The sequence below is a fragment of the Oncorhynchus mykiss genome, chromosome 17 (genome assembly GCF_013265735.2).
Source record: "Oncorhynchus mykiss isolate Arlee chromosome 17, USDA_OmykA_1.1, whole genome shotgun sequence".
Lineage (NCBI taxonomy): Eukaryota > Metazoa > Chordata > Actinopteri > Salmoniformes > Salmonidae > Oncorhynchus > Oncorhynchus mykiss.
The window spans coordinates 11,955,971-11,971,995 of NC_048581.1; the positions used below are offsets into that span (position 1 = coordinate 11,955,971).

General features: G+C 46.3%; 1 protein-coding gene across 3 annotated transcripts in view; it reads right to left on the reverse strand.

Moving 5' to 3' along the window:
* Positions 1-16,025, reverse strand: part of tecrb (trans-2,3-enoyl-CoA reductase b) — a 37,354-nt gene that overhangs the window by 7,695 nt on the left and 13,634 nt on the right. For all 3 annotated transcript variants that reach the window (XM_036948973.1, XM_036948972.1, XM_036948971.1), the window contains 6 exons: positions 11,990-12,041; positions 11,745-11,789; positions 9,252-9,355; positions 5,497-5,612; positions 5,139-5,244; positions 4,410-4,482 (listed from right to left, as the gene is read on the reverse strand). In XM_036948973.1, the coding sequence (XP_036804868.1) occupies positions 4,410-4,482; positions 5,139-5,244; positions 5,497-5,612; positions 9,252-9,355; positions 11,745-11,789; positions 11,990-12,041 (496 nt within the window). The remainder of the gene's footprint in view (positions 1-4,409; positions 4,483-5,138; positions 5,245-5,496; positions 5,613-9,251; positions 9,356-11,744; positions 11,790-11,989; positions 12,042-16,025) is intronic.

A 16,025-nucleotide genomic window follows, 5' to 3' on the forward strand; every position in this document is an offset into this window, starting at 1 on the left:
GTATATAGAGGGTGGTTAATATAGTACCATACTCACTAGGTGGTGTATATAGAGGGTGGTTAATATAGTAGCGTACTCACTAGGTGGTGTATATAGAGGGTGGTTAATATAGTAGCGTACTCACTAGGTGGTGTATATAGAGGGTGGTTAATATAGTAGCGTACTCACTAGGTGGTGTATATAGAGGGTGGTTAATATAGTAGCATACTCACTAGGTGGTGTATATAGAGGGTGGTTAATATAGTAGCGTACTCACTAGGTGGTGTATATAGAGGGTGGTTAATATAGTAGCATACTCACTAGGTGGTGTATATAGAGGGTGGTTAATATAGTAGCGTACTCACTAGGTGGTGTATATAGTGGGTGGTTAATATAGTAGCGTACTCACTAGATGGTGTATATAGAGGGTGGTTAATATAGTAGCGTACTCACTAGGTGGTGGTGTATATAGAGGGTGGTTAATATAGTAGCGTACTCACTAGGTGGTGGTGTATATAGAGGGTGGTTAATATAGTAGCATACTCACTAGGTAGTGGTTAATATAGTAGCATACTCACTAGGTGTTGTATATAGTGGGTGGTTAATATAGTAGCGTACTCACTAGGGGGTGGTTAATATAGTAGTGTACTAACTAGGGGGTGGTTAATATAGTAGCGTACTCACTAGGTGGTGTATATAGAGGGTGGTTAATATAGTAGCATACTCACTAGGGGGTGGTTAATATAGTAGCGTACTCACTAGGGGGTGGTTAATATAGTAGCGTACTAACTAGGGGGTGGTTAATATAGTAGCGTACTCACTAGGTGGTGTATATAGAGGGTGGTTAATATAGTAGCGTACTCACTAGGTGGTGTATATAGTGGGTGGTTAATATAGTAGCGTACTCACTAGGTGGTGTATATAGTGGGTGGTTAATATAGTAGCGTACTCACTAGGTGGTGTATATAGAGGGTGGTTAATATAGTAGCGTACTCACTAGGTGGTGTATATAGAGGGTGGTTAATATAGTAGCGTACTCACTAGGTGGTGTATATAGAGGGTGGTTAATATAGTAGCGTACTCACTAGGTGGTGTATATAGAGGGTGGTTAATATAGTAGCGTACTCACTAGGTGGTGTATATAGAGGGTGGTTAATATAGTAGCATACTCACTAGGTGGTGTATATAGAGGGTGGTTAATATAGTAGCGTACTCACTAGGTGGTGTATATAGTGGGTGGTTAATATAGTAGCGTACTCACTAGGTGGTGTATATAGAGGGTGGTTAATATAGTAGCATACTCACTAGGGGGTGGTGTATATAGAGGGTGGTTAATATAGTAGCATACTCACTAGGTAGTGGTTAATATAGTAGCATACTCACTAGGTGTTGTATATAGTGGGTGGTTAATATAGTAGCGTACTCACTAGGGGGTGGTTAATATAGTAGTGTACTAACTAGGGGGTGGTTAATATAGTAGCGTACTCACTAGGTGGTGTATATAGAGGGTGGTTAATATAGTAGCATACTCACTAGGGGGTGGTTAATATAGTAGCGTACTCACTAGGGGGTGGTTAATATAGTAGTGTACTAACTAGGGGGTGGTTAATATAGTAGCGTACTCACTAGGTGGTGTATATAGAGGGTGGTTAATATAGTAGCATACTCACTAGGGGGTGTATATAGAGGGTGGTTAATATAGTAGCGTACTCACTAGGTGGTGTATATAGAGGGTGGTTAATATAGTAGCGTACTCACTAGGTGATGTATATAGAGGGTGGTTAATATAGTAGCGTACTCACTAGGTGGTGTATATAGAGGGTGGTTAATATAGTAGCATACTCACTAGGTGGTGTATATAGAAGGTGGTTAATATAGTAGCGTACTCACTAGGTGGTGTATATAGAGGGTGGTTAATATAGTAGCATACTCACTAGGTGGTGTATATAGAGGGTGGTTAATATAGTAGCGTACTCACTAGGTGGTGTATATAGTGGGTGGTTAATATAGTAGCGTACTCACTAGGTGGTGTATATAGAGGGTGGTTAATATAGTAGCGTACTCACTAGGTGGTGGTGTATATAGAGGGTGGTTAATATAGTAGCGTACTCACTAGGTGGTGGTGTATATAGAGGGTGGTTAATATAGTAGCATACTCACTAGGTGGTGGTGTATATAGAGGGTGGTTAATATAGTAGCGTACTCACTAGGTAGTGGTTAATATAGTAGCATACTCACTAGGTGTTGTATATAGTGGGTGGTTAATATAGTAGCGTACTCACTAGGGGGTGGTTAATATAGTAGTGTACTAACTAGGGGGTGGTTAATATAGTAGCGTACTCACTAGGTGGTGTATATAGAGGGTGGTTAATATAGTAGCATACTCACTAGGGGGTGGTTAATATAGTAGCGTACTCACTAGGGGGTGGTTAATATAGTAGCGTACTAACTAGGGGGTGGTTAATATAGTAGCGTACTCACTAGGTGGTGTATATAGAGGGTGGTTAATATAGTAGCATACTCACTAGGGGGTGGTTAATATAGTAGCGTACTCACTAGGGGGTGGTTAATATAGTAGCGTACTCACTAGGTGGTGTATATAGAGGGTGGTTAATATAGTAGCATACTCACTAGGTGGTGTATATAGTGGGTGGTTAATATAGTAGCGTACTCACTAGGTGGTGTATATAGAGGGTGGTTAATATAGTAGCGTACTCACTAGGTGGTGTATATAGAGGGTGGTTAATATAGTAGCGTACTCACTAGGTGGTGGTGTATATAGTAGCATACTCACTAGGGGGTGGTTAATATAGTAGCATACTCACTAGGGGGTGGTTAATATAGTAGCGTACTAACTAGGGGGTGGTTAATATAGTAGCGTACTCACTAGGTGGTGTATATAGAGGGTGGTTAATATAGTAACATACTCACTAGGGGGTGGTTAATATAGTAGCGTACTCACTAGGGGGTGGTTAATATAGTAGCGTACTAACTAGGGGGTGGTTAATATAGTAGCGTACTCACTAGGTGGTGTATATAGAGGGTGGTTAATATAGTAGCATACTCACTAGGGGGTGGTTAATATAGTAGCGTACTCACTAGGGGGTGGTTAATATAGTAGCGTACTCACTAGGTGGTGTATATAGAGGGTGGTTAATATAGTAGCATACTCACTAGGTGGTGTATATAGTGGGTGGTTAATATAGTAGCGTACTCACTAGGTGGTGTATATAGAGGGTGGTTAATATAGTAGCGTACTCACTAGGTGGTGGTGTATATAGAGGGTGGTTAATATAGTAGCATACTCACTAGGTGTTGTATATAGTGGGTGGTTAATATAGTAGCGTACTCACTAGGGGGTGGTTAATATAGTAGCGTACTAACTAGGGGGTGGTTAATATAGTAGCGTACTCACTAGGTGGTGTATATAGAGGGTGGTTAATATAGTAGCATACTCACTAGGGGGTGGTTAATATAGTAGCATACTCACTAGGTGTTGTATATAGTGGGTGGTTAATATAGTAGCGTACTCACTAGGGGGTGGTTAATATAGTAGCGTACTCACTAGGGGGTGGTTAATATAGTAGCATACTCACTAGGTGGTGGTGTATATAGAGGGTGGTTAATATAGTAGCGTACTCACTAGGTGGTGGTGTATATAGAGGGTGGTTAATATAGTAGCATACTCACTAGGTAGTGGTTAATATAGTAGCATACTCACTAGGTGTTGTATATAGTGGGTGGTTAATATAGTAGCGTACTCACTAGGGGGTGGTTAATATAGTAGCGTACTCACTAGGGGGTGGTTAATATAGTAGCATACTCACTAGGTGGTGTATATAGTGGGTGGTTAATATAGTAGCGTACTCACTAGGTGGTGTATATAGAGGGAGGTTAATATAGTAGCGTACTCACTAGGTGGTGTATATAGAGGGTGGTTAATATAGTAGCATACTCACTAGGTGGTGTATATAGAGGGTGGTTAATATAGTAGCGTACTCACTAGGTGGTGTATATAGTGGGTGGTTAATATAGTAGCGTACTCACTAGGTGGTGTATATAGAGGGTGGTTAATATAGTAGCGTACTCACTAGGTGGTGTATATAGTGGGTGGTTAATATAGTAGCGTACTCACTAGGTGGTGTATATAGAGGGTGGTTAATATAGTAGCGTACTCACTAGGTGGTGTATATAGAGGGTGGTTAATATAGTAGCGTACTCACTAGGTGGTGTATATAGTGGGTGGTTAATATAGTAGCGTACTCACTAGGTGGTGTATATAGAGGGTGGTTAATATAGTAGCGTACTCAGTAGGTGGTGTATATAGTGGGTGGTTAATATAGTAGCGTACTCACTAGGGGGTGGTTAATATAGTAGCGTACTCACTAGGTGGTGTATATAGAGGGTGGTTAATATAGTAGCGTACTCACTAGGTGGTGTATATAGAGGGTGGTTAATATAGTAGGCCATCCAGGCAGCAAAGCCCCAGTAGTAGGTGCAGTTCTGGAACACAGGAACACACTTTATCACACACAGGTTTCATCCCGAATTGCACCCTATTCCCTATATACTGCACTACCTTTTAACCAGGGCCCATTACCCTATCCACTATATAGTGCACTACTTTTGACCAGAGTCATATGGGCCCTGGTCAAAAGTAGCGCATTACATAGGAAATAGGGAGCCAATTAGGATGCGGACCACAGTGTCAGATGACCCCAGAATCTCTCAGCAGGTTCAAAGGTCACCCTGGGTTGAAGAGACAGGCTAGGTTTCCCTAGATGAGGTATGTGTAAGGTGATACACCATCACGATGAGGTAAGAGGGCAACTAAGGCTGTGGTGTGTGTCAGAGAGAGAAAGAGAAAAAATCACAGTGAGTGTGTGTGTGTGTTATGAATGCGTGTACCATCAGTGTGTGCGTGTGTGTGTGTGTGTGCATGAGTCAGTGTGTTATGAATGCGTGTGTGTGTACCGTCAGTGTGTGTGTTATGAATGCGTGTGTGTGCATGAGTCAGTGTGTATGTGCGCGTCAGTGTGTGTTATGAATGCGTGTGTGTGTGTGCATTAGTCAGTGTGTGTGCGCGTCAGTGTGTGTGTTATGAATGTGTGTGTGTGCATGCGTCAGTGTGTGTGTGCATGCGTCAGTGTGTGTGTCACCTTGAAGATGTTGCGTAACGGCATGGTCCCGTGGGAGAAGCGATGGACAAACAGGGTCTCCAGGAGTCTCTTCAGGTAATGGAAGGAGTGACACATACAGGCTAGACTGGGATCACACACAAACTACATTACCCAACATGCACCAGGATACTCACCATAGCAACCAAAGACAATGGTTCTCCTTATTCCTGCCATTCGTAGTTTGATGAACTAGAGTTCAACTAGCAGACAAATATGATTCACATCTAACAAGCGGCTCATTGCAGTTCCACTCAGATATACAAGTCGTCTGACTACAGTCGTCTGCATGACCCAGTGTGTGTGAGAGAGAGAGAGAGAGAGAGAGAGAGACACTCACTGTACGACCCAGTGCTTGCTGGTGGTGAAGTCATATTTGGGGGCGTAGATGAAGGGAACACGGAAGTAGAACATTAGGTAGAGGAGGAGAGGACCACCATACTCTGTCAGAAACACCTGAGAGACAATCAGAGACCTATTTCAATTGACTGACTTCCTCATGTCAACTGTAACTCAGGAAAATCTTTGAAATTGTTGCATTTATATTTTTTGTTCAGCATAATATAGTCCAGCTCCGGATCATTCATCAACCCTGTTGTGTCAGAGCTCCGGATCATTCATCAACCCTGTTGTGTCAGAGCTCCAGATCATTCATCAACCCTGTTGTGTCAGAGCTCCAGATCATTCATCAACCCGGTTGTGTCAGAGCTCCAGATCATTCATCAACCCGGTTGTGTCAGAGCTCCAGATCATTCATCAACCCGGTTGTGTCAGAGCTCCAGATCATTCATAATCTCTTGTCTGAGCAGCAAAGGACAAAGCCATTTTAAAAACTGTTGCTACGGTCATCATGAATAACTTACAAAACATAAGTTAACTTTTCTCCCTCCCTCTAGTCTGCCCAGCTCTCCTCCTCCTCCTAGTGGAACACTGGTGTTTACGTGTTGGACTAACAGATGTCCAGCCAGCCAGCCAGTCAGTCAGCCAGCCAGCCGGGCAGGGAGGATAAATTTATCGCTCTGTTTTCCACACCTGTTCCTGCCTAACCGACAGTCACCCCTCCCTCCCCTTCACGTCTCTCCCTCCCTCCCCTTCACGTCTCTCCCTCCCTCCCCGTTCACGTCTCTCCCTCCCTCCCCTTCACGTCTCTCCCTCCCTCCCCTTCACGTCTCTCCCTCCCCTTCACGTCTCTCCCTCCCCTTCACGTCTCTCCCTCCCTCCCCTTCACGTCTCTCCCTCCCTCCCCTTCACGTCTCTCCCTCCCTCCCCTTCACGTCTCTCCCTCCCTCCCCGTTCACGTCTCTCCCTCCCTCCCCTTCACGTCTCTCCCTCCCTCCCCGTTCACGTCTCTCCCTCCCTCCCCGTTCACGTCTCTCCCTCCCTCCCCTTCACGTCTCTCCCTCCCTCCCCTTCACGTCTCTCCCTCCCTCCCCGTTCACGTCTCTCCCTCCCTCCCCGTTCACGTCTCTCCCTCCCTCCCCGTTCACGTCTCTCCCTCCCTCCCCGTTCACGTCTCTCCCTCCCTCCCCTTCACGTCTCTCCCTCCCTCCCCGTTCACGTCTCTCCCTCCCTCCCCGTTCACGTCTCTCCCTCCCTCCCCGTTCACGTCTCTCCCTCCCTCCCCGTTCACGTCTCTCCCTCCCTCCCCGTTCACGTCTCTCCCTCCCTCCCCGTTCACGTCTCTCCCTCCCTCCCCGTTCACGTCTCTCCCTCCCTCCCCGTCCACGTCTCTCCCTCCCTCCCCGTCCACGTCTCTCCCTCCCTCCCCGTCCACGTCTCTCCCTCCCTCCCCGTTCACGTCCCTCCCTCCCCTTCACGTCTCTCCCTCCCTCCCCTTCACGTCCCTCCCTCCCCGTTACGTCTCTCCCTCCCTCCCCGTTCACGTCTCTCCCTCCCTCCCCGTTCACGTCTCTCCCTCCCTTCCCTTCACGTCTCTCCCTCCCTCCCCTTCACGTCCCTCCCTCCCCGTTACGTCTCTCCCTCCCTCCCCGTTCACGTCTCTCCCTCCCTTCCCTTCACGTCTCTCCCTCCCTCCCCTTCACGTCCCTCCCTCCCCGTTACGTCTCTCCCTCCCTCCCCTTCACGTCCCTCCCTCCCCGTTACGTCTCTCCCTCCCTCCCCGTTACGTCTCTCCCTCCCTCCCCTTCACGTCTCTCCCTCCCCTTCACGTCTCTCCCTCCCTCCCCTTCACGTCTCTCCCTCCCTCCCCTTCACGTCTCTCCCTCCCTCCCCTTCACGTCTCTCCCTCCCTCCCCTTCACGTCTCTCCCTCCCTCCCCGTTCACGTCTCTCCCTCCCTCCCCTTCACGTCTCTCCCTCCCTCCCCGTTCACGTCTCTCCCTCCCTCCCCGTTCACGTCTCTCCCTCCCTCCCCTTCACGTCTCTCCCTCCCTCCCCTTCACGTCTCTCCCTCCCTCCCCGTTCACGTCTCTCCCTCCCTCCCCGTTCACGTCTCTCCCTCCCTCCCCGTTCACGTCTCTCCCTCCCTCCCCTTCACGTCTCTCCCTCCCTCCCCGTTCACGTCTCTCCCTCCCTCCCCGTTCACGTCTCTCCCTCCCTCCCCGTTCACGTCTCTCCCTCCCTCCCCGTTCACGTCTCTCCCTCCCTCCCCGTTCACGTCTCTCCCTCCCTCCCCGTTCACGTCTCTCCCTCCCTCCCCGTCCACGTCTCTCCCTCCCTCCCCGTCCACGTCTCTCCCTCCCTCCCCGTCCACGTCTCTCCCTCCCTCCCCTTCACGTCTCTCCCTCCCTCCCCTTCACGTCTCTCCCTCCCTCCCCTTCACGTCCCTCCCTCCCCGTTACGTCTCTCCCTCCCTCCCCGTTCACGTCTCTCCCTCCCTTCCCTTCACGTCTCTCCCTCCCTCCCCTTCACGTCCCTCCCTCCCCGTTACGTCTCTCCCTCCCTCCCCGTTACGTCTCTCCCTCCCTCCCCGTTACGTCTCTCCCTTCCTCCCCGTTACGTCTCTCCCTCCCTCCCCGTTACGTCTCTCCCTCCCTCCCCGTTACGTCTCTCCCTCCCTCCCCGTTACGTCTCTCCCTTCCTCCCCGTTACGTCTCTCCCTCCCTCCCCGTTACGTCTCTCCCTCCCTCCCCTTCACGTCTCTCCCTCCCTCCCTCCCCGTCTCTCCCTCCCTCCCCGTTACGTCTCTCCCTCCCTCCCCTTCACGTCTCTCCCTCCCTCCCCTTCACGTCTCTCCCTCCCTCCCCGTCTCTCCCTCCCTTCACGTCTCTCGCTCCCTTCACGTCTCTCCCTCCCTCCCCGTCTCTCCCTCCCCTTCACGTCTCTCCCTCCCTCTCCTTCACGTCTCTCCCTCCCTCCCCGTCTCTCCTTCACGTCTCTCCCTCCCTCCCCGTCTCTCCTTCACGTCTCTCCCTCCCTCCCCGTCTCTCCTTCACGTCTCTCCCTCCCTCCCCGTCTCTCCTTCACGTCTCTCCCTCCCCCTCACGTCTCTCCCTCACGTCTCCCCCTCACGTCTCTCCCTCCCCCTCACGTCTCTCCCTCCCCCTCACGTCTCTCCCACGTCTCTCCCTCCCCCTCACGTCTCTCCCTCCCCCTCACGTCTCTCCCTCCCCCTCACGTCTCTCCCTCCCCCTCACGTCTCTCCCTCACGTCTCTCCCTCACGTCTCTCCCTCCCCCAGTTAATGTGACAAGGACTTTAATAGTGATTCTCAACAAAAACTAATATACACCAAGGTCAGGAGGAAACTAATATACACCAAGGTCAGGAGGAAACTAATATACACCAAGGTCAGGAGGAAACTAATATACACCAAGGTCAGGAGGAAACTAATATACACCAAGGTCAGGAGGAAACTAATATACACCAAGGTCAGGAGGAAACTAATATACACCAAGGTCAGGAGGAAACGAATAGCCACCAAGGTCAGGAGGAAACTAATATACACCAAGGTCAGGAGGAAACTAATATACACCAAGGTCAGGAGGAAACTAATATACACCAAGGTCAGGAGGAAACTAATATACACCAAGGTCAGGAGGAAACTAATATACACCAAGGTCAGGAGGAAACTAATAGCCACAAGTTAGTGTGCACATGTGTGTGTGTGTGGTATGTGTGTGCCTGTGTGCACTCACAGTCACCCAGCTGATTTGAGCTCCCAGGTCTCGGAAGTAGAAGGTTGCCGTGGTTCCCACAGGAAGATGCTGCAGAACATCCTCATCCTTTAGAGACTTACCCTCTGATAGAGAGAGGAGGAGGAGAGGAGAATTCTGATTAATAACAGCCCCACAAACAAGTTGCATGATCAGTCCTTACCCTCTACCAGCCTGTTACCATCACTACTATACTATAGATATCAACACTGTCCTGTACCAGCCTGCTACCATCACTACTATACTATAGATATCAACACTGTCCTGTACCAGCCTGCTACCATCACTACTATACTATAGATATCAACACTGTCCTGTACCAGCCTGCTACCATCACTACTATACTATAGATATCAACTGTCCTGTACCAGCCTGCTACCATCACTACTATACTATAGATATCAACACTGTCCTGTACCAGCCTGCTACCATCACTACTATAGATATCAACACTGTCCTGTACCAGCCTGCTACCATCACTACTATACTATAGATATCAACACTGTCCTGTACCAGCCTGCTACCATCACTACTATACTATAGATATCAACACTGTCCTGTAGCAGCCTGCTACCATCACTACTATACTATAGATATCAACACTGTCCTGTAGCAGCCTGCTACCATCACTACTATAGATATCAACACTGTCCTGTACCAGCCTGCTACCATCACTACTATAGATATCAACACTGTCCTGTACCAGCCTGCTACCATCACTACTATAGATATCAACACTGTCCTGTACCAGCCTGCTACCATCACTACTATAGATATCAACACTGTCCTGTACCAGCCTGCTACCATCACTACTATAGATATCAACACTGTCCTGTAGCAGCCTGCTACCATCACTACTATAGATATCAACACTGTCCTGTAGCAGCCTGCTACCATCACTACTATACTATAGATATCAACACTGTCCTGTACCAGCCTGCTACCATCACTACTATACTATAGATATCAACACTGTCCTGTACCAGCCTGCTACCATCACTACTATACTATAGATATCAACTGTCCTGTACCAGCCTGCTACCATCACTACTATACTATAGATATCAACACTGTCCTGTACCAGCCTGCTACCATCACTACTATACTATAGATATCAACACTGTCCTGTACCAGCCTGCTACCATCACTACTATACTATAGATATCAACACTGTCCTGTACCAGCCTGCTACCATCACTACTATAGATATCAACACTGTCCTGTACCAGCCTGCTACCATCACTACTATACTATAGATATCAACACTGTCCTGTAGCAGCCTGCTACCATCACTACTATACTATAGATATCAACACTGTCCTGTACCAGCCTGCTACCATCACTACTATACTATAGATATCAACACTGTCCTGTAGCAGCCTGCTACCATCACTACTATAGATATCAACACTGTCCTGTACCAGCCTGCTACCATCACTACTATAGATATCAACACTGTCCTGTACCAGCCTGCTACCATCACTACTATACTATAGATATCAACACTGTCCTGTACCAGCCTGCTACCATCACTACTATAGATATCAACACTGTCCTGTACCAGCCTGCTACCATCACTACTATACTATAGATATCAACACTGTCCTGTAGCAGCCTGCTACCATCACTACTATACTATAGATATCAACACTGTCCTGTACCAGCCTGCTACCATCACTACTATAGATATCAACACTGTCCTGTAGCAGCCTGCTACCATCACTACTATACTATAGATATCAACACTGTCCTGTACCAGCCTGCTACCATCACTACTATACTATAGATATCAACACTGTCCTGTACCAGCCTGCTACCATCACTACTATACTATAGATATCAACACTGTCCTGTACCAGCCTGCTACCATCACTACTATAGATATCAACACTGTCCTGTACCAGCCTGCTACCATCACTACTATACTATAGATATCAACACTGTCCTGTAGCAGCCTGCTACCATCACTACTATACTATAGATATCAACACTGTCCTGTACCAGCCTGCTACCATCACTACTATACTATAGATATCAACACTGTCCTGTAGCAGCCTGCTACCATCACTACTATAGATATCAACACTGTCCTGTACCAGCCTGCTACCATCACTACTATAGATATCAACACTGTCCTGTACCAGCCTGCTACCATCACTACTATACTATAGATATCAACACTGTCCTGTACCAGCCTGCTACCATCACTACTATACTATAGATATCAACACTGTCCTGTACCAGCCTGCTACCATCACTACTATACTATAGATATCAACACTGTCCTGTACCAGCCTGCTACCATCACTACTATACTATAGATATCAACACTGTCCTGTACCAGCCTGCTACCCTCACTACTATACTATAGATATCAACACTGTCCTGTACCAGCCTGCTACCATCACTACTATACTATAGATACAGTCTTCATACAGACAGAACAGCAGAAGACTGGTTTGGAGTTAGACTTACTTGGGTCTAGACGGATGGATTGTCTGGCTGCGTACCATTGAGGATCTGAGACAGGCGGACGGGAGGGAGACCAGACAGGTAGAGGGACAGACAGAGAAAGAAGACAGACACACAGACAACAGGGGGGGGGGTTAAACTCTTTAGCTTTATCTAATTGAAATACTGTATATTGAAGTGAATTTAATTGTAGTAGAATGTGCTTGCTGTGTGCTTGCTGTGTAATGTCAATCTAAGGTTGTACTCACGGCTTTTGTGGAACATAGACTTGATCTCCCCAATAGTGGCATTTGGCTCAACCTGCAAATCAAGAGAGATGAGTGGGATACACCCCTCCCCCCTCCTCCTCATTGCCCTTTCATGTGATTACCAGTAAATTTAGCTCTAGCTCTGGCCACACCCCCTGGGTACTGAGTATCAAACAGCTGGCATTATCACCACACACACACACCACACGGCATTAAATATAACAGACACATACAGCGCTAACACACACACACACAGTCAAAGCCACACGGCAACAACAATCCCACAAAGACAGACTGGCAAAAGACACACACAACCATTTAACAGCGGCCACTCCCAGATTGATGTCAAGTCTGGAGGTTGAGGGGCTTGCGCTGAACCCTGTTCCCCCAGCCAGACTGCCTCATCCTGGGGGCTTAGCCCTGACATACCCCCCTAACTCCAGTCAGCAAGGACTGGATGGTTCTGCCCAGCCATGGGCCACTATAGCCAATACTAATCGCCGGGCAGAGGAACAACGGACAGTCCTTACTGGCTCGTTGATACGGTCTAGGTGTTTGTACAAAGACTGTATTGAAGGTGGGTCACAACATTCAAACTGAAAGGTCCTAAACACTGGACTCCCACGAGGCTGCTCCATTATTTTTGGCATCCTGACAACATTCACCAGACATTCTACTACTACTGTATTGGTCTGTGACATCACAGAGGTCTTCCCTCAGACATTCTATTCTCTTTATGACATCACCGAGTTCCTCTCCAGACATTCTAGTCTACTTATGACATCACAGGTCTTCCGCAGATATTCTACTCTCATGACATCACAGGTCTTCCCCAGATATTCTACTCTCATGACATCACAGAGATTCTATTTATGACATTGCAGGTCTCCAAGATATTCTAGTGTCTTCATGACATCAGAGGTCTTTCCCAGAGAGTCTACTCTTTTTAAATCACATAAAGTATTCTCCAGATATTTAATCTTTATGACATCACAGAGGTGAGGTCTTCAAGAGATTATTGTCTACTTGTGACATCACAGGTTTCTCCCAGACATTCTAGTCTCTTTATGACTTCACCCCAGACATTCCAGATAATTTACTTGACAACATCAGATTAGAATAACTCTATTCAACTCCACCAATATAAAATTCTAATAACCAAATCAAAATACTCACTCCCACATCTTAGCCCTACTTCAGGAATCTCTCAGTCTCCATGACGTGGCCATGGAAACGGTGTTAAGCTGAGAACAGGTCTCAGAGCAGTGGTAATCCTGCGAGGACGTGACCTGATACCTTGCAGCTCCTGTATGCCCTACTAATATCACACTAACACCATACAGAACCTAATACAGTGCTATTAAAACTATAACACCATGATAAACCTAGCTAGGTGTTACACCTGTCATTTACCCATCAGACTATAACACCATGATAAACCTAGCTAGGTGTTACACCTGTCATTTACCCATCAGACTATAACACCATGATAAACCTAGCTAGGTGTTACACCTGTCACAGTCTATAACACCATGATAAACCTAGCTAGGTGTTACACCTGTCACAGTCTATAACACCATGATAAGCCTAGCTAGGTGTTACACCTGTCACAGTCTATAACACCATGATAAACCTAGCTAGGTGTTACACCTGTCACAGTCTATAACACCATGATAAACCTAGCTAGGTGTTACACCTGTCATCTAACCATCAGACTATAACACCATGATAAACCTAGCTAGGTGTTACACCTGTCATCTAACCATCAGACTATAACACCATGATAAACCTAGCTAGGTGTTACACCTGTCATCTAACCATCAGTCTATAACACCATGATAAACCTAGCTAGGTGTTACACCTGTCATCTAACCATCAGACTATAACACCATGATAAACCTAGCTAGGTGTTACACCTGTCATCTAACCATCAGACTATAACACCATGATAAACCTAGCTAGGTGTTACACCTGTCATCTAACCATCAGACTATAACACCATGATAAACCTAGCTAGGTGTTACACCTGTCACAGTCTATAACACCATGATAAACCTAGCTAGGTGTTACACCTGTCACAGTCTATAACACCATGATAAACCTAGCTAGGTGTTACACCTGTCATCTAACCATCAGACTATAACACCATGATAAACCTAGCTAGGTGTTACACCTGTCATCTAACCATCAGACTATAACACCATGATAAACCTAGCTAGGTGTTACACCTGTCACAGTCTATAACACCATGATAAACCTAGCTAGGTGTTACACCTGTCACAGTCTATAACACCATGATAAACCTAGCTAGGTGTTACACCTGTCATCTAACCATCAGACTATAACACCATGATAAACCTAGCTAGGTGTTACACCTGTCATCTAACCATCAGACTATAACACCATGATAAACCTAGCTAGGTGTTACACCTGTCACAGTCTATAACACCATGATAAACCTAGCTAGGTGTTACACCTGTCATCTAACCATCAGACTATAACACCATGATAAACCTAGCTAGGTGTTACACCTGTCATCTAACCATCAGACTATAACACCATGATAAACCTAGCTAGGTGTTACACCTGTCATCTAACCATCAGACTATAACACCATGATAAACCTAGCTAGGTGTTACACCTGTCATCTAACCATCAGACTATAACACCATGATAAACCTAGCTAGGTGTTACACCTGTCATCTAACCATCAGACTATAACACCATGATAAACCTAGCTAGGTGTTACACCTGTCACAGTCTATAACACCATGATAAACCTAGCTAGGTGTTACACCTGTCACAGTCTATAACACCATGATAAACCTAGCTAGGTGTTACACCTGTCACAGTCTATAACACCATGATAAACCTAGCTAGGTGTTACACCTGTCATCTAACCATCAGACTATAACACCATGATAAACCTAGCTAGGTGTTACACCTGTCATCTAACCATCAGACTATAACACCATGATAAACCTAGCTAGGTGTTACACCTGTCATCTAACCATCAGTCTATAACACCATGATAAACCTAGCTAGGTGTTACACCTGTCACAGTCTATAACACCATGATAAACCTAGCTAGGTGTTACACCTGTCATCTAACCATCAGTCTATAACACCATGATAAACCTAGCTAGGTGTTACACCTGTCACAGTCTATAACACCATGATAAACCTAGCTAGGTGTTACACCTGTCATCTAACCATCAGACTATAACACCATGATAAACCTAGCTAGGTGTTACACCTGTCATCTAACCATCAGACTATAACACCATGATAAACCTAGCTAGGTGTTACACCTGTCATCTAACCATCAGTCTATAACACCATGATAAACCTAGCTAGGTGTTACACCTGTCATCTAACCATCAGACTATAACACCATGATAAACCTAGCTAGGTGTTACACCTGTCATCTAACCATCAGACTATAACACCATGATAAACCTAGCTAGGTGTTACACCTGTCATCTAACCATCAGACTATAACACCATGATAAACCTAGCTAGGTGTTACACCTGTCATCTAACCATCAGACTATAACACCATGATAAACCTAGCTAGGTGTTACACCTGTCATCTAACCATCAGACTATAACACCATGATAAACCTAGCTAGGTGTTACACCTGTCATCTAACCATCAGACTATAACACCATGATAAACCTAGCTAGGTGTTACACCTGTCATCTAACCATCAGACTATAACACCATGATAAACCTAGCTAGGTGTTACACCTGTCACAGTCTATAACACCATGATAAACCTAGCTAGGTGTTACACCTGTCATCTAACCATCAGACTATAACACCATGATAAACCTAGCTAGGTGTTACACCTGTCACAGACTATAACACCATGATAAACCTAGCTAGGTGTTACACCTGTCATCTAACCATCAGACTATAACACCATGATAAACCTAGCTAGGTGTTACACCTGTCATCTAACCATCAGACTATAACACCATGATAAACCTAGCTAGGTGTTACACCTGTCATCTAACCATCAGACTATAACAC